Source organism: Mesoplodon bidens, assembly GCF_964165515.1.
Source record: "Mesoplodon bidens genome assembly, chromosome: 4".
In the NCBI taxonomy this organism is placed as follows: Eukaryota; Metazoa; Chordata; class Mammalia; order Artiodactyla; family Ziphiidae; genus Mesoplodon; species Mesoplodon bidens.
Genome location: NC_138160.1, coordinates 144,676,579 through 144,694,450, shown reverse-complemented (window position 1 = coordinate 144,694,450; position 17,872 = coordinate 144,676,579). Strand labels below are relative to the sequence as shown.

The window sequence follows — 17,872 nt, the reverse complement described above, 5'->3', positions numbered from 1 at the left end:
GTCTGAGACTGGTGAGGGGATGGGGTCCGCTCATGCACCCATTTTATCCCCCAGAGGCCTGGTCATCGCCATGGTATTGAGCCTCCTGTTCATCGTCCTGCTCCGCTTCTTGGCTGGCATTATGGTCTGGGTGATGATCGTCATGGTGATTTTGGTCCTAGGCTACGGTACGTCTCTCCCTCCCTGTGTCCTCCCCTCCCCACAGTCTGCAAAACACCTATGCCCTTAGAGCTGTCATTGGCCTATCAAGAATCATCTGTCCCTGGTGGTCCAGTGGTTAGGACTTGGCGCTTCCACTGATGGGGCCTGGGTTTGATCCCTGGTTGGAGAACTAAGATCCTCCAAGCCGTGTGGCACAGCCGAAAAACAAAACAAAACAAAACTTCTCCTGAGCCATCAGACATCCTCTATCTTTTATTTGGAATATTTGTGAAGATATTCATCTCCACATTGTTTATGAGAGCAGGTACTTGGAAACAACCATTAAATCATAATCTTCCCAAGCAGGACTGGATCTGTATTTCATCGACAGCAAATTCATTCTAAAGCATACCATTTTGCACAGTGGTTAAGGCCACATGCTCTGGCACCAGAAAGCCCAGGGTTCAAATGCTGGCTCTGCCAATTCCTTGCTCTGTGACCTTGGGCAAGTGAATCAGCCTCCCCATGCCTCAATTTCCTTCTCTATAAATTGGGGATAATTAGTATTTACTAGTTAGGAGACTTAATGAGAAGACAGTCTGCGGATGAGATGCGGGAGGGAGGGCCTGAGGCCTGCGGAACTCAGAGGCAGTTCTCAGAAGCCAGTGCTTCATGTTCTGTTTATTCATTTAAACTTTCCAAGAGGAAAGATGCTGGATGTGCAACCTACACTGGAGACACAGATGTTAAAATATTCATTAAGAAAACATTTTTTTTTTATTTTGGCCATGCCGCGCAGCACGTGGGATCTTAGTTCCCCAACCAGGGATTGAACCCATGCCTCCTGCAGTGGAAGTATGGAGTCCTAACCAGTGGACTGCCAGGGAATTCCCAAAATATTCATTTATAGTCGTTTCTAGCTGGGTGCTGGCAGTTTTGGTGACTAGCTTTTTGTACTTTATCTGTACTTTATAACTTTCTTCTACCAGAGCTAAGGGGAATGGTGAAAACCCCTAATGCTACCCCACTGGATATTAGCACCCGTGTCCTCCCTCCCCACCCACGAATCATTGTTACGGGATGGCAGAGGGGTCAGGAAAGCCTCAGGCCACACAGCATATTGACACCTATTCACTCATTCATTCATCCATCATGTACTGAATGACTCCTATGTTCTGGGCAGTCTTCTAGGTCCTGGGCTTACAGCAGTGAATAAAACAGGACAAATCCTTACTTTTGTGGAGCTTATATTCCAGAGGGTATGGGCAAGATGGGCAAGAAACAAACAAGAAAACCTCTGGGATGTCAAAGCTGTGAAGGGGGATAAGAAATTGGAATGTAAGAGGGTATGATTCTAAATGGGGGAAGAGATCCCTTAAGAAATAGGAATGTAAGAGGGTATGATTCTAAATGGGGGAAGAGGTCCCAGAAGATCTCATGAGAAGGTGACATTTGAGCAGGGACTAGAGGATGTGAGGATCCAGTTGGGGAGAGACTGAACCAGGCAGCAGGAACAGCAAGTAAAGGCCCTGAAGCAGCAGCAAGCGATAGCAGCCCCTCTCAGCCTTGGTTCTTGTTTCTGTTAAATGGGTGTGGTTGTACATGCTTTGTAATGTTGGGGGAGCCGTCAGAGGGCTGAGGTCAGTCGTAGCACGGTGGTTCCCCATGCAGGAATATTTCATTGCTACATGGAGTACGCTCGACTGCGTGGCGAGGCCGGCTCTGACATCTCCCTGGTGGACCTTGGCTTCCAGACGGACCTCCGCGTGTACCTGCACTTGCGGCAGACCTGGATGGCCTTCAGTGAGTCCCAGCTCCCCATTCAGTGAGGCCTGGGTGGGAGGGGGGAGCCCAGGCAGGTGGCAGACTTGATTACTCTCTGCCCCCCCCCCCGCCCCCCTGCAGTGATCATTCTGAGCATCCTCGAGGTTATTATCATCTTACTGCTCATCTTTCTACGGAAGAGAATTCTCATCGCCATTGCACTCATTAAAGAAGCCAGCAGGTGGGTGCCGGGGTGCCAGGGGGTCAGGCTGGGGTGGTCCCAGGGCTGCTCGGGCCTTGATGTCTGTGTTTCTACTCTTCCCAGGGCTGTGGGATACGTGATGTGCTCCTTGCTGTACCCACTGGTCACCTTCTTCCTGCTGTGCCTTTGCATCGCCTACTGGGCTAGCACTGCTATGTATCCACCGTCAGACCCCGATCTCCGACCCCGGGGCTGGGGGCTAAGTGCCACACTTGCCTGGAGGTGACCTACATCTTGGGGGCAAAGCCTGAATCCTGGTGTGGGAATGGATTCTTTTCCACATGCCCCTGTGGTCCCTAATCCCAGACGTTGGGTTCCTTAATGAGCCTCTAGCTTTCTGTCCACTTCCAACGAAGCTGTCTATAAGATCTTCAATGACACCGCTTGCTCAGTTGCTGGGAAAACCTGCAACCCTGAGGTGGGTGTCTGGAAGTGGGGGGGTGGCTGTTTCCCTAGCAGCCCACAGTTGATCTGAAGGCCTCTCATCCCCACTTGGGGACCATTCAGCAAACATTTGGTGCATGCTGTATGTCCTGTGCCAGATGTGGGTGGCATGGAGAGGAAGAGATCCAGCCTGGCACCTACTCCCCCCCACCCATTAAGTGCTGATCTACCCACCTTCCCCCACCCCTTGACTTCATTTCCTGCCTCAACACCCCTCTCTTAACCCAGTGGTGGTCACTTCTTCCTTTAGAGCCCCGTCCTTGCCTTTCACAAGCCCCTAACCTGCCTTCTGTGGTCCTCATACTGATCTCTGCCACTTGTGATCTGTCCACATGGCCACTCCATTGATCCCCAAAATAGCTTATCCCGCCTCTCTGACACCCATTGGGATGATGATCCCTAATCTTGTTCCTAGAAGCCCTTTTGAAAGCCCCTATCCTAAACCCCCAATTCCTTGACTTAACTCTGTTTCCCATGACTCCTGTCCCATCTCGTGGCCTACCTGACAGGTCTGACCTGATGCCCAGAGCCCACTCTGAACCCCTAGCCCCTATGATGTGACCAGGCTCTGCGTCCCTTCCACAGACCTTCCCCTCCTCCAATGAATCCCGCCTGTGCCCTGAAGCCCACTGCCAGTTCGCCTTCTACGGTGGTGAGTCGACTTACCACCGGGCCCTGCTGGGCCTGCAGATATTCAATGCCTTCATGTTCTTCTGGCTGGCCAACTTCGTGCTGGCGCTGGGCCAGGTCACGCTAGCCGGCGCCTTCGCCTCCTACTACTGGGCCCTGAACAAGCCGGATGACCTGCCTGCCTTCCCACTCTTCTCTGCCTTCGGCCGGGCGCTCAGGTGGGGCCCCAGGTGGGCTGGGGGTAGGGGTGAGTTGGAGTGGAAGAGGCCTGGCTGGACCACTGACCACTCCCTCGGCCCAAAGGTATCACACAGGCTCTCTGGCCTTCGGCTCCCTCATTCTGGCCATCGTGCAGATCATCCGAGTGATACTCGAGTACTTGGATCAGCGCCTGAAAGGTATGGCCCACAGATGGTTGGCAGTAACTCCCGAGGTGGGTGGGGGGCTGAGGGGCAGGTTAGGATTGGTTCTTGTGGGGGGGTGGGGCTAAGGTGGTGGGACAGAGATTTGTTTCTGCCTATGGTGGGGAAAAGGTGGGGCTGAGGGTCTTGAGTGATTGGTTCCTGTGATGGAGGGGTGGCTGAAAGAGCCCACTGGGTGTTCTTACTGCTGAGGGGGTGGGAACAAGAGGACTGGGCCACCATTGGTTCCTGACGAGAGGGTTGGGCTGGGATTGGTTGTACTTTGGGGTGGAGCCAAGGAGGCATCAAGGATTGGCTTCTGCTCTGGAGGCGGGGCCAGGATAGCAGTGTGGGTTGTCACTGTTTGTCTTGGAGGCTGAGCTGAACGCCCGTTTTGTGGGTTGGGCCTGAGATCCTGGATCAAGTCTCCTCTCCCCATCTCTTTGAGAAGGTGGGCTCTAAGGGCCCTGGACTATGGCAAGTGTGTGTAACAAGGAGGTAGGGGACTCCTAACAGGCCGAGTGGGGTCTCCTCTCACCCACCTCTGCATCTCTCCCTCATCTACCAGCTGCGGAGAACAAGTTTGCAAAGTTCCTCATGACCTGTCTCAAATGCTGCTTCTGGTGCCTGGAGAAATTCATCAGATTCCTCAACAGGAATGCCTACATCATGGTGAGTAAGCCTGAGACCAGGCACTAACTCACCAGCTCCTGCTGGGTGGAGGAGCCCTCATTCCCCACCCACTGGGCCTGATCCGTCCCTCCCACCTCCCTCCAGATTGCCATCTACGGCACCAACTTCTGCACCTCAGCCAGAAACGCCTTCTTCCTGCTTATGAGAAACATCATCAGGTCAGGGAAAACACTGTCCTTTGGCCACCTCCCTCCTCCCCCAGGCCCTGAGCCAGCATTCACGCCTGTTTCCTACTGTCCCCTGCAGGGTGGCTGTCCTGGACAAAGTTACCGACTTCCTCTTACTGTTGGGCAAACTTCTGGTCGTGGGTAGTGTGGGTGAGTGTTGCTCACCCAGCCTGTCCAGCTGCGGGAGCCTGTTGGGGGCCACTTGTGAGCTGCTGTCAGGCCCCCACGTCTTCTCTGATAACTGTCTTCTTCTCTGGGATCTTCTTGAGGGGGGCTATTTCCTTTATCCAGAACCCTCAACCATCCCGGTTTCCTCCCCCTCTCCAGGGATCCTGGCTTTCTTCTTCTTCACCCACCGAATCAGGATCGTGCAGGACACAGCACCACCCCTCAATTATTACTGGGTCCCTATACTGGTATGAACTTTTGGGGACAGACAGGGGTTGGGGAGAAGATGTTGGGACTTGCCTAGCTTCCTTTGACTAGACAGATGTGGATGGGGCTCAGAGGTAGGGAGTTGTTAATTCAGGACACAAACATTAAGTACCGACCACGTTCCAGGCATGACCTTTAAAGGCCTTACAGTTTGGGACTTCACTGGCGGTCCAGCAGTTAGGACTCCGCTTTTCCACTGCAGGGGGCACAGGTTCGATCCCTGGTCGGGGAACTAAGATCCCACATGCCGTGCAGCCAAAAAAAAAAAAAAGAAAAAGGCCTTACAGTTTAGGAGTAAATCGACATTAACCAATGATGATCCGCACTGGATGCATGCTTGCAAACTTGTGCGTGCCACAGGGCAGAATTACAGGGAACCAATTGTTAGAGCTTGTGGTGGAGGATGTGGGCAGGTGTGGGAGTCCAGGGGGCTTCCCCGTGGAAGTGACGTCACACCTAAGATCTGAAGAAGATGCAGGCAACATCCTGGCAGAGGGAACAAGTACGGAAGCCCTGAAGCAGGACAATGCCAGGAACAGTGAGCAAATCAGTGTGGCTGGTGTGGAGGGAGTGAAGTGGCAAGGAGGTGGAGATAAGGGCAGGGAGGTGATGCGGCCATGGAGGGGTTAGGTCATCACCCTAAGAGCAGTACAGTATCTGAGTGCAGGCCTTGGAGCCCAGTGACCTCGATTTTTTTTTTTTTTTTTTTTATACAGCAGGTTCTTATTAGTTATCTATTTTATACACATTAGTGTATATATGTGACCTCGATTTTTATCTTAGTTCTTTATTTGCTAGTTCTGAGTGACTCTGGGCAAGTTATGTAATCTCTCTGAAGTCTGCTCACTTCAGTCAATAAATGCTTATCAGGTACCTACCAAGGCCCCGTGAGTTTCCAGATTGCTGGGGATATAGTTATTTTTAAATTAACAAAAAATTTTAAAATTATTTATATTTTTGGCCGCACCTCATGGCATGCGGGATCTTAGTTCCATGACCAGGGATCGAACCCGCATCCCCTGCAGTGGAAGCTCAGAGTCTTAACCACTGGACTGCCAGGGAAGTCCCAACTGGGGATATAGTTATAAATGGGATAGACACAGTCTAGTAGGGTTGTGAGCATTAAACCTGTCTTGCCCTGAAGATGCATAAAATTGCAGCCAGAGGAAGGCCTAAGAGGAGGGCCTTTTTTTTTTTCTTTTTTTTTTTGGCTGCACTGGGTCTTTGTTGCTGCGCGCAGGCTTTCTCTAGTTGCAGCGAGTGGCGGCTACTCTTCGTTGTGGTGTGCGGGCTTCTCATTGCGGTGGCTTCTCTTGTTGCTGAGCGCGGGTTCTAGGGTGTGCAAGCTTCAGTAGTTGTGGCACACGGGCTCAGTAGTTGTGGTGCGCGGGCTTCTCATTGCGGTGGCTTCTCTTGTTGCTGAGCGCGGGCTCTAGGACGTGCAGGCTTCAGTAGTTGTGGCACGCGGGCTCAGTAGTTGTGGTGCGCGGGCTCAGTTGCTCCGCGGCATGTGGGATCTTCCCGGACCAGGGATTGAACCCATGTCCCCTGCATTGGCAGGCAGATTCTTAACCACTGCACCACCGGGGAGGTCCAGAGGAGGGGCTTATCAGCAGGGAAATGCCATAACCCCAGCTGGGGAGGGACGTGGTGGTGAGTGGGGGGTTGCCCTGGGCAGGCACTGGGGTGGAAACAGCTTGTCTCTCCTTGCCTAGACGGTGATCATCGGCTCCTATCTGATTGCCCACGGCTTCTTCAGCGTCTACGGCATGTGTGTGGACACACTGTTCCTCTGTTTCTGTGAGTAACCCCTCATCCCCACCCTTCCTGGGCCCTGACTCCCTTCTCCCCTCTGGGCAGAACATCTCCCTCCGATGGGGGTACACACGCCAACCCAGTGTCCGCAGCCTCCCCTAGGGCCTGGCTGTCCCTTGTCGCAGGGCCCCGGCGCACCCCCTCTCAGCTTCCCCCTGCGCTCAGAGCTTTTCCATCCTGTTGTCCCCTGGTCCAGGCTGCAACTAGAACACTCTGTGCCCCTGGGCCCTCAGCTTCGGAGTTTCCGGCTTTGTTGCGGGGCGGGCGGGATCGGTGGCTGCCACTAACTCTGGTCTCTCCATCTGTCTGTGTTTTTTTGTTTTGTTTTTTTTCTCTTTTCTCTTCCTCTCCTCCATGCCTGCTGGCTTCCCTGTTCTTCCCTGCCTCCCTCTTTCCCTCCCTTCCTGACCACCCCCATTTCCCCCCTGCTGGTTCCTGGGGGGAGCCCAGGTGAGGACCTGGAAAGGAATGACGGCTCTCAGGAGCGACCCTACTTCATGTCGCCCGGGCTGAGAGACATCCTGTTGAAGGGGAGTGCGGAGGAGGAGGGGAAGCGGGGCGAAGTCGAGGAGTAGAGAGGGAGGCTGGCTTGGAGGCCACGCAGGCCTCCTTGTTTCCTCCCTGTAGATTGGGGGTGCACGCGGGGCTTCCTGGCCTGGGAGTGGGGAGCGTGTGTGTGGGCGTGTTTGTGTATGTCGAGTTCCCAGCCTGCTCCAGTCAGCCCCCTCCAGTCCCAGCATGTCTTGCTTCCTAACCCTCTGAGGCTTCTCTGTGGCCCCCGTCCGCCCACCCTGTCCCCTGAGGCCCCTGCCCGTGGGCTCCCCTCATGCCACCTGCTCTGGGGCCTCTCTCTCCGCAGTGGAGGACCTGGAGAGGAACGATGGCACCGCTGAGAGGCCTTACTTCATGTCTCTCACCCTCAAGAAGCTTCTGAACAAGACCAACAAGAAGCCAGCGGAGTCCTAAAGGCCCCGCCCTCCTACCCCTCCCCGGAAGTCTCACAATGGGTGCTTGGCAGCTGGGTCAGAACCCCCAGCCCATCGGGCTGACCTGAAGTCCTATCACTGCCACCCCCTTCCTGCCCCTCCCCATCATCCAGTTACCTCCCTATGCTAAGGCCAGTCCGCGTTTTCACGGCCGCCCACCCCCGCCAAGACTGTGCGATGAGTCTCTCCAGCCCCCACTGGCCCGGATGAGAAGCCCAGCGAGGCTTCTTGATGTCTGACATGCAAGGGCCCTCTGCGGGCTGCCCTCCGCTTCCTGTCCCCCTCTTATGACAGGACAGTGTTTGTGTCTGCAGCAGCGGTGGCCACAGGAAGGCCACCTTTCACTTGCGTCTGCTCCGGCCAGGATGCCAGGACCCTTCTCTGGGGCTGAACAACTGGCTACCGGCTGCTGCAGGCATTTATTATTATTTTTTTAACCTCGACGTGCGTTAAAAGGTCTGTTAGCTTTTTTTCTGTCTGTCATCACGGCTGAGATGGGGCCACTGAGGAATGCTTTCCAATGTCCCCTCCTCGGGTATGGCTGGGGTGGGGGTGGGGGTGTGCCAGGTAGGGGTGTCTCCTGGCACAGAAGGCAGGCTGTCCGGGGAGGGAGGCTGGGATCAAGCTGGTGTGGAACAGGGGGGAGGAGGTCGCTCATAGCGGCTTAATGGAAACCGGCTGGCTGGCAGGTTGGGCCGAATCCCGCCGCCCCCCGCCGCCCTTCTCTGCCAGTTACTGACACAGCTCTCTTTGTAAGAGAGAAAAGAAACTGAATCCACCCAAGGGATGATTTCAGAGGAAGTGGGGAGATGGACAGATGCCCTGGGCAAATGGGGGGCCCCTCCCCCTGCCCAGTCACCTCGCCTTGAGGATCCTTTTGCCAAATTTGTCGAACTCGGGGGGAACGGGTGTGCTGGTTCCCCCTTCGCCATATCCCAAGCCCTCCCCCCCGCAATCCAATCCAGGATCCCAATCCGGGATCTGGAGAAATCCCAGCCTGGGGTTTCTGTCTCCAGTGCCTGCCGCCCCCTCCCCCATTCTGTCCGTACACCCCTCTACTTGTAACTGCATTCCAACCACTAATAAAGTGCCTATTGTACAGAGCCGGAGCCTGGAGTGTTTGTGGGGCAAGTGGGAGGCTGGTAGGGGGAACCCCAGCTTCAACCGCCCTGGGATCCTCTGATCTGGGGCTACTCTCCCCAGGGAGAAGGAGGGAGGGCAGGAAGCCTCTGTCTGCTGGCCTCCGCCTGAATTCCACCATGCAGGCAGCTCAGGTTTCTCCTGAACAAATAGCCCTTATTAGGCTCTGATCCTCAGACCGCAGAAGGTGGCAGTTGACCTGCCTACCTCCTCATCACACAGCCTGGACATGTGCCCCCAGGCCTGCTTTGTCCCTGGCCGGGCACCTGGGCACCATAGTCTAGTCTGAAGGGCTTCAGACCTGCCAAGCTGCCCGACCCTGCTAACCTGGAGGCTCACCACTGCCCCCTTGGTGCCAGCTCGCTTACTGTCACCTCTGGGCCAACTGCTCCACCATGTTAACTGCCTTTCTCCCTCCTACATTCCTGCCTCCGGAATTGTTTCTTAAATAACTACCATATTTGGAGTACTTCTCATCTGCTTATGTACTGTCGCCATTCACTAATTAAGGCAGGTAAGTTGGGCGACGTGTCTGAAGGTGACCCCAGCAGGAAAGGGGCTGAGAAGGTCAGGTCTCCAAAGCCCTCACCCGCTATCCTGTCCAGATGTTCTTTGGGTTTCCTTGTTCGTTTCGATCTTTTAGGTTTGTTCCTTTCTTACCCCTCAGCTCCTGTTAAGCCCGCCTCCAAAACAGCTCCTAAACCTGCTCACTTCTCCCCCCATACTTTCAGCTTCCAGCCTTCATTATCAACTCATCCTTCCCCACTCCTTCACTGTTTCCCCCACAGGTGCGGAAGGGCGCCGGGAGTGGGTTCACACCCCTCCTCTGCTCAAGAACTCTCCATTGCTCCCTTTTACTGAGTGAAAGCCAAAGTCTTCATGGCAGCCCACAGGCCCTGCCCCATCCGCCCCATTAACACCCTCTTGCTGACTCATCCAGACGCCCTGGCCCCAGGGCTTGTGCCTGAAATGCTCTCCACCTGGCTCTTTCTACAGCTTGCTCCTCATTCTCCTGCCTTCAGCTCAGCGCTTAACTCCAGGAAGCCTTCCCTGCTCATCAAGAGTTGGCCTCGGGGGCTTCCCTGGTGGCGCAGTGGCTGAGAGTCTGCCTGCCGATGCAGGGGACACGGGTTCGTGCCCCAGTCCGGGAAGATCCCACATGCCGCGGAGCGGCTGGGCCCGTGAGCCATGGCCGCTGAGCCTGCACGTCTGGAGCCTGTGCTCTGCAACGGGAGAGGCCACAACAGTGAGAGGCCCGCGTACCGCAAAAAAAAAAAAAAAAAAAAAAAAAACAACGCAGGGGGCACGGGTTCGAGCCCTGGTCTGGCAGAATCCCACATGCCACAGAGCAACTAAGCCCGTGCGCCACACCTACTAAGCCTGCGCTCTAGAGCCCGCGAGCCACAACTACAGAAACATGCGCGCCTAGAGCCCGTGCTCCGCGACAAGAGAAGCCACCGCAATGAGAAGCCTGCGCACCGTAGCGAAGAGTAGGCCTTGCTTGCCGCAACTAGAGAAAGCCCACATGCAGCAATGAAGAACAGCACAGCCAAAAATTAATTAATTAATTAATTAAAAAAAAAAGTTGGCCTCTCTTAGCGATGACCACATCACCCTGCTTCCTCATGGCACTTGTCACAGTCCGCAATTACTTCTTTGTATTTTCACTTGCTAATTGTCAGTCTCCCCACCCAGAATGTCAGATCTTGCCTATTCTTTAGTATTGAGACTTTATCGCAGGGCTGGGCGGAGTGCCTGGGATGGAGCAGGCACTCAGTATAGAGGCATGAAACAGCTGAATGAATGTAAAGGGTTTAGCACAGTGCCTGATCTGGAAAGTGCCCAGTGTTAGCAAAAGTAGAAGCAGGGAGACCAAAGAGGAGGCTACTGCTCTAGTCCCAGCACATGCTCTGATGTGTCTTGGTGATAAAAAGTGTGCATTTTGGATATCATCTGAAGAGGAGCTGACCTGATTGATTACATGTGGAATGTGAAAGAAAGGAGCTGGGACTTCCCTGGTGGTCCAGTGGTTAAGACTCTGAGCTCCCAATGCAGTGGGCCTGGGGTCGACCCCTGGTTAGGGAACTAGATAGAGCCTGCATGCCGCAACTAAAAGATCCGGCACGCAGCAACAAATATCCCACGTGCCTCAACTAAGACCTGGCGCAGCCAAATAAATAAATAAATAAATATTTTTTAAAAAAGGAAAAGAGCCAAAGAAGCAGGAGGAAGCACAGCACTGAGTGGAAGCAAGCCCAGGCAGAGTCCTGCAGAGGGCACATGTCGCCTGATTGCCCGGGAGCTCTGGAGGCTGAGTTACAGCCTGCACTGGTAAGTCATTGATTAAAGGTGGCCCCCGGGGGAAGGTAAGCTCCCAGGCACTTCTGATTCTCTGAATGTGCTAGCAAAGGTGCATTGGCAATGTGGTCCAGAGCCCAGGGGTAGTTCTCTGAAGAAGAGTTGCAGGTACAGGCAGTGGTGCAAAACCACACAAAGCCCTAGCAAGGGTGCAGAGAAATGATAAAGTGGACCCGAAGGGACCTGGGTAGGTAGGTTGGGTTTTTTGTTTTGTTTTCTCTCGCTTTTTTTTTTTTTTAGCTGCGCCACGCAGCATGTGAGATCTTAGTTCCTCAACCAGGGATCGAACCCACACCCCCTGCATTGGAAGCGCAGAGTCTTAACCACTGGACCACCAGGGAAGTCCCAGGTAGGTTCATTTTGGACCCACTGAACACAACATCTCCAAGGGAAGCTGTCACATAGATGGTTGCGTGGGTGGATCTGGACCACAGGGGAGAATTTCAGGCTGCAGGCATGCCATCAGGAGTGCTCAGTGTTTTGGATGGCCTTTCAAGTCCCCAGGACTGGCTGAGACCACCTGCCCTAGACAGAGGCCAGTCTGAGCCCTGGGGAGGGGAGGAGAAAAAGTGGACTTGAGGAGAGCCAGAGAGGGACATCTGGAGCTGGGGGAAGGCAGGGATGTGGGCACAAGTGCTCATGGCTTTCGTGGTGGAAGAATATGCATGGGAGCAACTGCTTGCTCTTGAAATAAGCAGGAAAGTCATCAGCTGAGAGCAGAGCATGGGGAGATGGCAGAGGCTGTGAGAAGAATGAAGGCGTGAGAAATCATCTCTGCGTGCGGGAGAGCACCGCGTGAACAAGGAATGTTATGAGGGTTGTGGGAGTTTCTTTTCTCCCCCCAAACTCACCGGGGTACGAGGTGCAGGTGGAAAGCTAGATTTAGTTGGGGCTAATGGAGAGGGGCAGGGACTTGAGGGTATGGGCAAGGGAGAGATGAAGGATGGATCCTATCTCTCCGCTGCTCAAGACCCTCCTACGTGGCTAAAAAGAACCTGCTGTACAGCACAGGGAACTCTACTCAATACTCTGTAATGGCCTATACAAGAAAAGAATCTAAAAAAAAAAAAAAAGAAAAAAGAGTGGATATATGTATATGTGTGATTCACTTTGCTTACACTTGAAACTGACACAGTTGTAAATCAACTATACTCCAATAAAAAAACTGACACAGTTGTAAATCAACTATACTCCAATAAAAAAAACCAAACCAAACCAAACCAAAACCCTCCTATGGAGTTCAAAGCACCCAGAGTGAAAGCCACTGTCTCCATGTGGGTCCAGGGGGCCCCTATAGGACCTCTTCGCCCTTTCCTGGATGGCGCTTCTTCCCCTCCTCCCTCACTGGCCCTGTTCCAGCCCCTCAGGCCTCCTCCTCGCTGCTCCTTCCACAAGCACAGACAACCTCTGGGACTTTGCACTGGCTGTTCCCTCTGCCTGGAAGACTCTACCCAGTAATCTGCTTGGCCTAGGTCCTTTGGCTCCCTGTAAGGGCTTTTCTGCACACCATCTGACTTAAAATCGCACCCACCCTGGCCCTGCACCCCCCAGCTTTATTTTCGCCACTTTCGCAGTTGCCACTATAGACATCTTACATACTTCACTCATTGTTTATTGCCTTCCTCCCTTTCTAGGTCAGCTCCATGAGGACAGGCCCGTGGGATGGTTTTCTCACTGGGTCCCAGCAGCTGCTCCCAGCTGCACGGCCTCTAAGGCCAGCTCCTCTGCCTCCAGAGACAGTCTGTAAGTTACCAGCTCTGGTGGCCAGCATTCATTGCTGCAGTTTGCCTCTCTGAGAGGTATGGATCTAGAATGAGTCAGGATGAGGCCAGGCCAGGGGGAGAGGACCGCTGCTCTTTTGGAAAGGAGGTACAGATGTGCGGGCCAGTTACAAGCTGGCAGAAATCTCAAAAGTGGCCCAGGCAAGGGACAGACACAGAGATGTCTTCCAATTCTGTAACATTCTAGAACAGGTAATGTTCACCCTGGTGATGTAAGAAAAGGCCTGGCAATTGGCTGGGAAGGGCAGGAGGTAACTTCCTGGGGTGGTGACAATGTTCCTTGTCTTGACTGGGGTGGTAGTTACACACATGTATGCTATGTAAAAATTTACCAAGCTCTACACTTAGGATTGGATAAATATTATATTACTGATCTGTGAGGTTGGCCTGATTTGGGCACAGCGGTGGGTGACCCATGTACTAGCCATTTTGAGTGTGCTCAGCCATGCACTTCATGTAGTAGATATAAGGGACTGAAGAAGAACTGTGTTGGAACTTCCCTGGTGGTGCAGTGGTTAAGAATCTGCCTGCCAATGCAGGGGACACGGGATCGATCCGTGGTCCGGGAAGATCCCACACTCCACGGAGCAACTAAGCCCGTATGCCACAACTACTGAGCCCGCACACCTAGAGCCCGTGCTCTGCAACAAGAGAAGCCACCGCAATGAGAAGCCCACAGGCCGCAATGAAGAGTAGCCCCAGCTCGCCGCAACTAGAGAAAGCCGACGCGCAGCAACGAAGACCCAGCACAGCCAAAAAAACAAAAGTCATAAAATACACGTTAAATTTACCACCATAACCATTTTAAAGTGTGCAGTTCAGTGGCATTAGGCACATTCACATTGTTGGGCAACCACCAGGCACCTCCAGAACTTTTTCGTCTTCTCAAACTGAAACTCGGTCCTCATCAAACACTAACTCCCCCTCCCCCTCCCTCAGCCCTGGCACCTGCCATCCTACTCTGTGTCTATGGACTTGACTCCTCTAGGGACTCAAATGAGTGGACTCATGCAGTATTTGTCCTTTTGTGACTGGTTTATTTCACTTAACAAAATGTCCTCAAGGTTCATCCACGTTGTAGCATGTGTCAGAATTTCCTTTCCTTTTAGGGCTGAATAATATTCCACTGTATGGATGGACCACATTTTGTTTATCCATCCATGGACATATGAGTTGCTTCTACCTTTTGGCTATTAATGCTGCTACAAACATGGGTGTACAAGTATGTCAAGTCCCTGCTTTCATTTCTTTTGGGTATATACTCAGAAGTGGAATTGCCAGGACTTCCCTGGCAGTCCAGTGGTTAAGACTCCATGCTTCCAATGCTGGGGGTGCAGGTTTGATCCCTGGTCGGGGAAGTAAGATCTCACATACCTTGTGGCACGGCCAAAAAAAAAAAAAAAAAGAGATAAGAAGTGGAATTGCTGGATGACATGTTAATTCTATGTTTAATTTTTGGAGGAAACATCATAATGTTTTCTTGCCCCATCTTTTGGCTCGGCTTTCTTCCATGTCAGTTTCATTCTCTGTTAAACACTCCCTGTCCCCCAACCACACCTTGTACTTTCTTGGCTTAGAGATCAGAGAAATAAAGGTTTCTTTTACCCCCAAATCCCAAGGCTGGTGCTCACTGGCTCTGACTAGCCTGACTTTGGTCAGTTACTGCTAAGCCAATCATTGTAGCCAGGCCATGGGGCTAGTTTCAGAGTCCAGCAGTGGGGACCCAACAACTGAACTACAGATTGCGCAAGGGAGCGGGGTGGTTCCCCAAAGCACAGCGGTCAACCTATGTTCACTCTACTGAGACGGTGGGAAAGCAGCAAGTGTGGTTCAAAAAACTTTCAAGCAGAGTTCTTGGGTGTGATCAGGGGACTTTGGGGTTGGGGGGCTGAAGTAGGAGAAATCTCTGAAGTTGAGGAAGGCAAGGAATGGAGAGGATGTTCATAAAGACACTGAAGTCCCAGAGGATGGCAGAACCTGTTTAGATCAAGGGACTGCAAGAGGAGAGGGACAGACCTCACTCTTCAACTAATGAGGGAGTGTGTGTAATGGAGACAGGAGAAGGTAAAGCCAGATGACAGTGGGCAGGGGTCAGCTAAGGCAAGGAGGTGAGAGAATTGTTATGCATACAGGGGGTTGCTAACCATGGAGTAATGGAAAGGCAAGGGTGGGAGGCTGGGTCAGGGTGGAGGTGTAGGGATGAGAGGGAAGATGACATCTTGGGTCTCCATCTTGTATGGTGACCATGGAGAGAACATGGACAAGGAAGGCTGGGCTGAAGACCTCTTACCCAGCAGCTCCTGGTGGATGGCGTACGGGTGGGTCCACAGGAATACACTCCTAAGGGAGTTCTGGTTTTCTCATCACCTCACCTGAACTTTAATGGACCACGTCACTGAAAGAATCTGGTTGACGGGGCACCAGTCCAATAGGTAACAATCACAACCACAACTGTTTCTTTAGCATTCACTCCATGCCAGCCACTCCAGCAACCCTTTGAGGTTCAAAAACTCTTCAGGTCCATCCTGGGCTCCTCCATGGAGCCTTGGCCTGTAATCATGATCTTATCTGCCCATATATCAAAGGAATTTGGTAAGGGCTACCTTAGAGGAATGAGATCCTCAAAAGCCAGTTCTTCAGAAATGTAACCTTGGGAATTCCCTGGCAGTCCAGTGGTTAGGACTCAGCGCTTTCACTGATGTGGGCCCAGTTTCGCTCCCTGGTCAGGGAACTAAGATACTGCAAGGTGCGTGGCGTAGCCAGAAAAAAAAAAAAAAAAAAAAAAAGTAACCTTGGGTCCCTCCCAAGAAAGGTCTATGGGCTTGCCAATCAGAAAACTAGAAACCTTCCTTGTTCTGCCACTTGGTAGCGCTATTAGCTTAGTCAACTTGCCCCACCTCTGAGCCTCTTCCCTCAAAGTGTCACGCAGAGGAATAGCTGATCTCTAATTCAGTGTTAAAGCCAAGTTATTACCTTTATTGTCATGGTGACCTTGAACAATCTAAATTTATTTTAGCTAATTTTTTCTGAATACTGCCCCATTAATTTAACCAAAACTTTTTTCAATCTCAAGCTTTATTTAAAGAAAGATCTCCAAGTCAGGGAAAAAAAAAGCAAGATGCAGAGCGTCTATTATTTACGAGAAAAACTCTAATAAAAACATAATTAAGCATCTCTGGAACTAAAACATCTCTGGAGAGATGCACAAAAAAAAAAAACTTTACAATGGTTGCCAAAAAGGAGGGTGTCTGGAGGAGACAAATTGACTTTCTCACATCGTTTTGCACATTTGACATTTTATTTATATCATATGAATAGATTATTGGTTCAAGATCTAAGTGTAAACAAAAATGAAAAGTGATAGGTACAGCATACACTCATTCTGTAATCACATTTTTACACCTTACCTTGTTAATAACAACTATCATTTTGGGGCATTTGTTCTGCTTAAAGAATTGTGTGGGGAAGGGAAGACCTTGGTGTTCCGGAGGATATAAATGTGCCTATGACTTAAATTTTAAATATCAAAAAAAAAAAAAAAAGAATTGTGCCAGGTGCTTTTAAGAAAAGAAATCATCACCATTTTGTAGATAACAAAACGGAGGCTCAGGGAGGGGCACTATTCTTGGTCACACCGGGAGACTCAAACCTAGGGCGACCCTGGATCTTGCATTCTTAACAAATTAGCTGCACCATCCCTACGTTTTTGCAAGGAAAATCCGTTATTACGCCGTAAGTTTTGAACGACTTCTCGCCTTCTTTAGGAAGGAAACCTTTTGAACTACTCCTTGCTCCAAATCTCGGCAGTGTCTGAATCACAGACTCGCACACGACAACCTGCCTAACAACGACGCCTGTCGAGCGCCAACTTGATCCTGACAATGGAGATGAGTGGGGTTTAGTTTATGCATAGGCTGTACATCGGGGATCTCACGAAGCGCTCGGGAGGATTCAACGACACCAGGCTTGTAAAGAAAAGGCGCTCGGTCCCCGGTAGCTTTACTTATGAGCCCTGAGAAGTGGTTGGCCGAGCATCTCTGTCGCAGCCCCAGCTCTCCCACCAAAGACCGTTAAGTCTCCAGCTAGGTTTTTTTCTGGATCGGGCGTCAGTTTCTCCATCTGTGAGTGGGCGACTGGAAGATCCCGACCAACGCGGTTCTGCCCTTCAGAAGCTCGGCAATCCGGCTGGGCGCTACACCGGATAAAGTTTTAACACCAAAGACCCCGGGCGCTCGCTTGGCACCAGTCCCGGGGCAGCAACGAGGAGCTCGGCCCGCCCTTTCCTCGCACACGCACCTCGAGTCTGCTCGGCCTCTCGCAGGAGATGCGGACAGTGGGGAGGAAGTTCCGCGGGAATCCCTCGATTGGAGGCCGAACCTCCTCTACCGAGAACAAGCCACTATGAGTACGCTCACACGCAAGCTTCTAAGACCCGTTTCCGCCAACGTACTTCAACGAGTGTAAGATGGCGTCCGCGCAGGCGCGTAAACTAGCAGCCGCAGAGAGACAGCCGCTCGCCCTGCCTCACGTGGTAATGGCCTCTCAAAACCGCCATTGAAAAAAAGAGCCGCGATGTTGTCACATGACGCAGGCCTACCAATACGACAACGGGAAGGCGCCAAGGTCCTTGTCACGTGGCCAAGGAGAACTCTGAATTTGCCACTGTCACATGACCAAGTAGAGGCGTGGCAAGGGGAGGGAAACGTTCAGACGCCACGTAACGCCTACGGTTCTGTCACGTGACTAGGGCCCGCCTCCTTATCTTTCTTTGTCCCTCCCTCCCGCTCCGGCTGGGCCTGCGTCGAGCGGCAACGCGGCGGCGAAGGGGCGGGGCTCCGACCGGTCACGTGGCCCC

General features: G+C 52.4%; 1 protein-coding gene across 4 annotated transcripts in view; it reads left to right on the top strand.

Annotated features, from left to right (window-relative positions):
• SLC44A2 (solute carrier family 44 member 2 (CTL2 blood group)) overlaps positions 1-8,842 on the top strand; it is a 30,044-nt gene extending 21,202 nt beyond the window's left edge. For 2 of the 4 annotated variants that reach the window (XM_081232153.1, XM_081232152.1), the window contains exons 10-22: positions 55-167; positions 1,813-1,944; positions 2,047-2,146; positions 2,231-2,323; positions 2,501-2,585; positions 3,197-3,459; positions 3,545-3,639; positions 4,211-4,314; positions 4,420-4,493; positions 4,582-4,652; positions 4,830-4,918; positions 6,653-6,737; positions 7,612-8,842. In XM_081232153.1, the coding sequence (XP_081088279.1) occupies positions 55-167; positions 1,813-1,944; positions 2,047-2,146; positions 2,231-2,323; positions 2,501-2,585; positions 3,197-3,459; positions 3,545-3,639; positions 4,211-4,314; positions 4,420-4,493; positions 4,582-4,652; positions 4,830-4,918; positions 6,653-6,737; positions 7,612-7,718 (1,411 nt within the window). In that variant the 3' untranslated portion in view covers positions 7,719-8,842. The other 2 variants (XM_081232151.1, XM_081232150.1) reach the window with 1 other exon arrangement.
• Positions 8,843-17,872: the final 9,030 nt, after the last annotated feature.